This window comes from Salpingoeca rosetta (assembly GCF_000188695.1).
Source record: "Salpingoeca rosetta unplaced genomic scaffold supercont1.10, whole genome shotgun sequence".
In the NCBI taxonomy this organism is placed as follows: domain Eukaryota; class Choanoflagellata; order Craspedida; family Salpingoecidae; genus Salpingoeca; species Salpingoeca rosetta.
The window spans coordinates 1,038,413-1,040,912 of record NW_004754924.1 but is presented as its reverse complement, the minus strand read 5'-3'; the positions used below and the strand labels follow the sequence as shown (position 1 = coordinate 1,040,912).

General features: G+C 54.9%; 2 protein-coding genes across 2 annotated transcripts in view; one reads left to right on the top strand and one right to left on the bottom strand.

The window, feature by feature from the left end:
• PTSG_04524 (uncharacterized protein) overlaps positions 1–1,196 on the top strand; it is a gene marked incomplete at its 3' end in the record, with an annotated part of 5,404 nt that extends 4,208 nt beyond the window's left edge. The window contains exon 9 of the mRNA XM_004994563.1: positions 1–1,196. This exon is cut by the window's left edge and continues 510 nt beyond it. Coding sequence (XP_004994620.1) covers positions 1–1,196 — 1,196 coding nt within the window.
• Positions 1,197–1,732: 536 nt separating this feature from the next.
• PTSG_04523 (uncharacterized protein) overlaps positions 1,733–2,500 on the bottom strand; it is a gene marked incomplete at both ends in the record, with an annotated part of 7,119 nt that continues 6,351 nt past the window's right edge. Inside the window, 2 exons of the mRNA XM_004994562.1 lie at positions 1,733–1,915; positions 2,130–2,242. Of these exons, the coding sequence (XP_004994619.1) occupies positions 1,733–1,915; positions 2,130–2,242 (296 nt within the window). The remainder of the gene's footprint in view (positions 1,916–2,129; positions 2,243–2,500) is intronic.

Sequence of the window (2,500 nt, the reverse complement as noted above, 5' to 3'; positions counted from 1 at the left end):
GCGTGTACGAGGACGATGCGATGGCACAGGCGCCCGCGTCTGTGTGGAACCAGTGGGGCCAGGGGGCAGCAGGTAACACGCCGCAACACCTGTGCCTGGACTATCGCACAATTGGCAAGACGAAGCTCAAGCTGGATGCTGATGAAAATGATGATGGCGATGACGTTGACGTTGATTATGACGATGTTGAAGCTGGTGATGACGGCAATGGTGATGATGGCAGTAATGGCGGTGCCAGTGACGGTAGCAATGCGAACGTGCTCTCGGATGCACAGCAAGCGGGTGCGGAGGGAGAAGAAGAGGATGATGACGGTGTCATGGACGACAGCGACGACAACGACGATGAAGCTGACACGGGCGCCCTCCAACTCAAGACTGAAGAGCATGTCGAGGGAGAAGAGGGGGAGGAGGAGGAGGAGGTGATTGAGGAGGAGGTGATTGAAGAGATTGTGGAAATAACAGATGACGAGGGCGATGATGATCAACACGACACGGGTAGACCAGGCGTGAAATATGAGTTTATTGAAGAGGAGCTGGAGGAGGAGGAAGAAGAAGAAGAAGAAGAAGAAGAAGAAGAAGAAGAAGAAGAAGAAGAAGAAGAAGAAGCGTTAAGAGCAACAGATGAAGATGCTGGCGATGGCGATGAAGACGGTGAGTCGGCTGGCACGGTGCCAGTGCCAACGCCAACAGCAGAGGAGGAGTCGCTGTTCAAGCTTCTGCTGGCGGGCGTCGACGAAGACGACGATGAAGGGGGCGGTGACGATGGTGATGGCGAGTTTCAGCCCCAGCGCCCCGCCGATGTCGACAGCGAAGATGACGAGGAGCAGCAGGAGGTGGATCGTGCCGACGACGACGATGATCATGACGATGATCATCATGATGATGCGCTTGGTGGTGGTGGTGGTGACTTGAGAAGCGGAGAATCAGGCGGCGATGGTGATGGCGCTCCTGCGACCAAACGAGCGAAGAAAAGCGAGGAGAAGGAGGACGGCGACGAAGAACACTGTGAAGTGAAGGCTCGCTTTGGGGTGGTGACGCGGCGCGCAGTGAGCGTACTGCGGACGGTGCTTGCAAGCATTGAGGAGCACGTGGAGCGAACTGCAGAGGCGCAGGCGCAGCTGCACAGCGATTGGTCGGAGGACCTGCCGGAAGAGGACCCCGATTCCGGTCAGGACTCAAGCGACAGCGGCTGGTGACTCCACATATGCTTGTGTGGTGTGTGTGTGTGTGTATGCTCTTGTGTGTGTGTGTGTGTGTGTGTGTGTGTGTGTGTGTGTGTGTGTGTGTGTGTGTGTGTGTGTGTGTGTGGTCGTCGGTTTTGTCTTTTGAGAGTGCCATTTGGCCCGCGTTTTGTGCGGTTACGAAGGCGCGTACTGTTAATTCCATTCGTGTGTTCGAGGCAGGAAGCATGGCGCATGTACACAGTCAGGAGCATAAACGAAGTTTACACGCATGCGAGCAAGCAAGAGCAATCGATCAATCGGCAGGGATGAAACAACAGAAACAGACAAGCACCGAATAGCTGTAACACGATCAGAACATGGCCGACGAGCAAAAGCAAGCAAAGCAATTGCAGCGAGGAGAGGAAGAGAGGTAGAGAGAGAGTGTGTGTGTGTGTGTGAACAGCCTTCGACAGACAGACAACACACAGATAGACACAAACACACGCACACGCAGACACACACACACAGAGGCACATGTACTTGCACAGAGACACACACCCAACCAACTGCTAGACGACAACAGAGTCGCTGGAGCTGTGTCTGATCTGATCGAGGAAGATGGCGAGGTTGTCAATGTACTGCGGATACATCTCAATGTCGTTGTGGTCGGCACTGTCGATCCACACGGGATTTGCAGAGCCCGGACAGCGCTCATGCAGTGCATACCCGTGGCTGAAGTGGATGACTTGGTCCTGCCGCACAAAGATGGTGGTGTTGGCGATGGTGATGGTAATGGTGAATGGTGAATGGGGTGAGGGGAGTTGTCATGAGTTGCGGGAAAGCGGACGAGCCACGTGTTTGATGATCTACAAGTGCAAACACACAAACACGCCGTGCATTCGCTTCTCATCCCAATGACTGGTATCATGCCACCTCATGTGTGCGTGCGCGTGCGAGACTGACTACCTTCTTGCCGTGGAAGATGAGGACGGGCATGTTGATGCGGTGCACCTTCTCGATGCTCGGAAACGGATCGCAGCAGTACGTCCGCTGCAACGTCGGCTTCAACACGCGCAGCCCTGACACGAGGGACAGCGAGGGTGGGGGGTGGGAGTGGTGGTGGTGGTGATGGGAGTGTGTTTGGGGTTGAGGCAGAGTTATGGGAAGCTCAAGCGCATCAGACCAAGCCGTCCAAATGCACACACACACACACACAACACACACACACACAACACACACACACACAACACACACACACACACACACAGACACACACACACACACGACACACACACACACACACACACACACACACACACACACGACACACGACACAC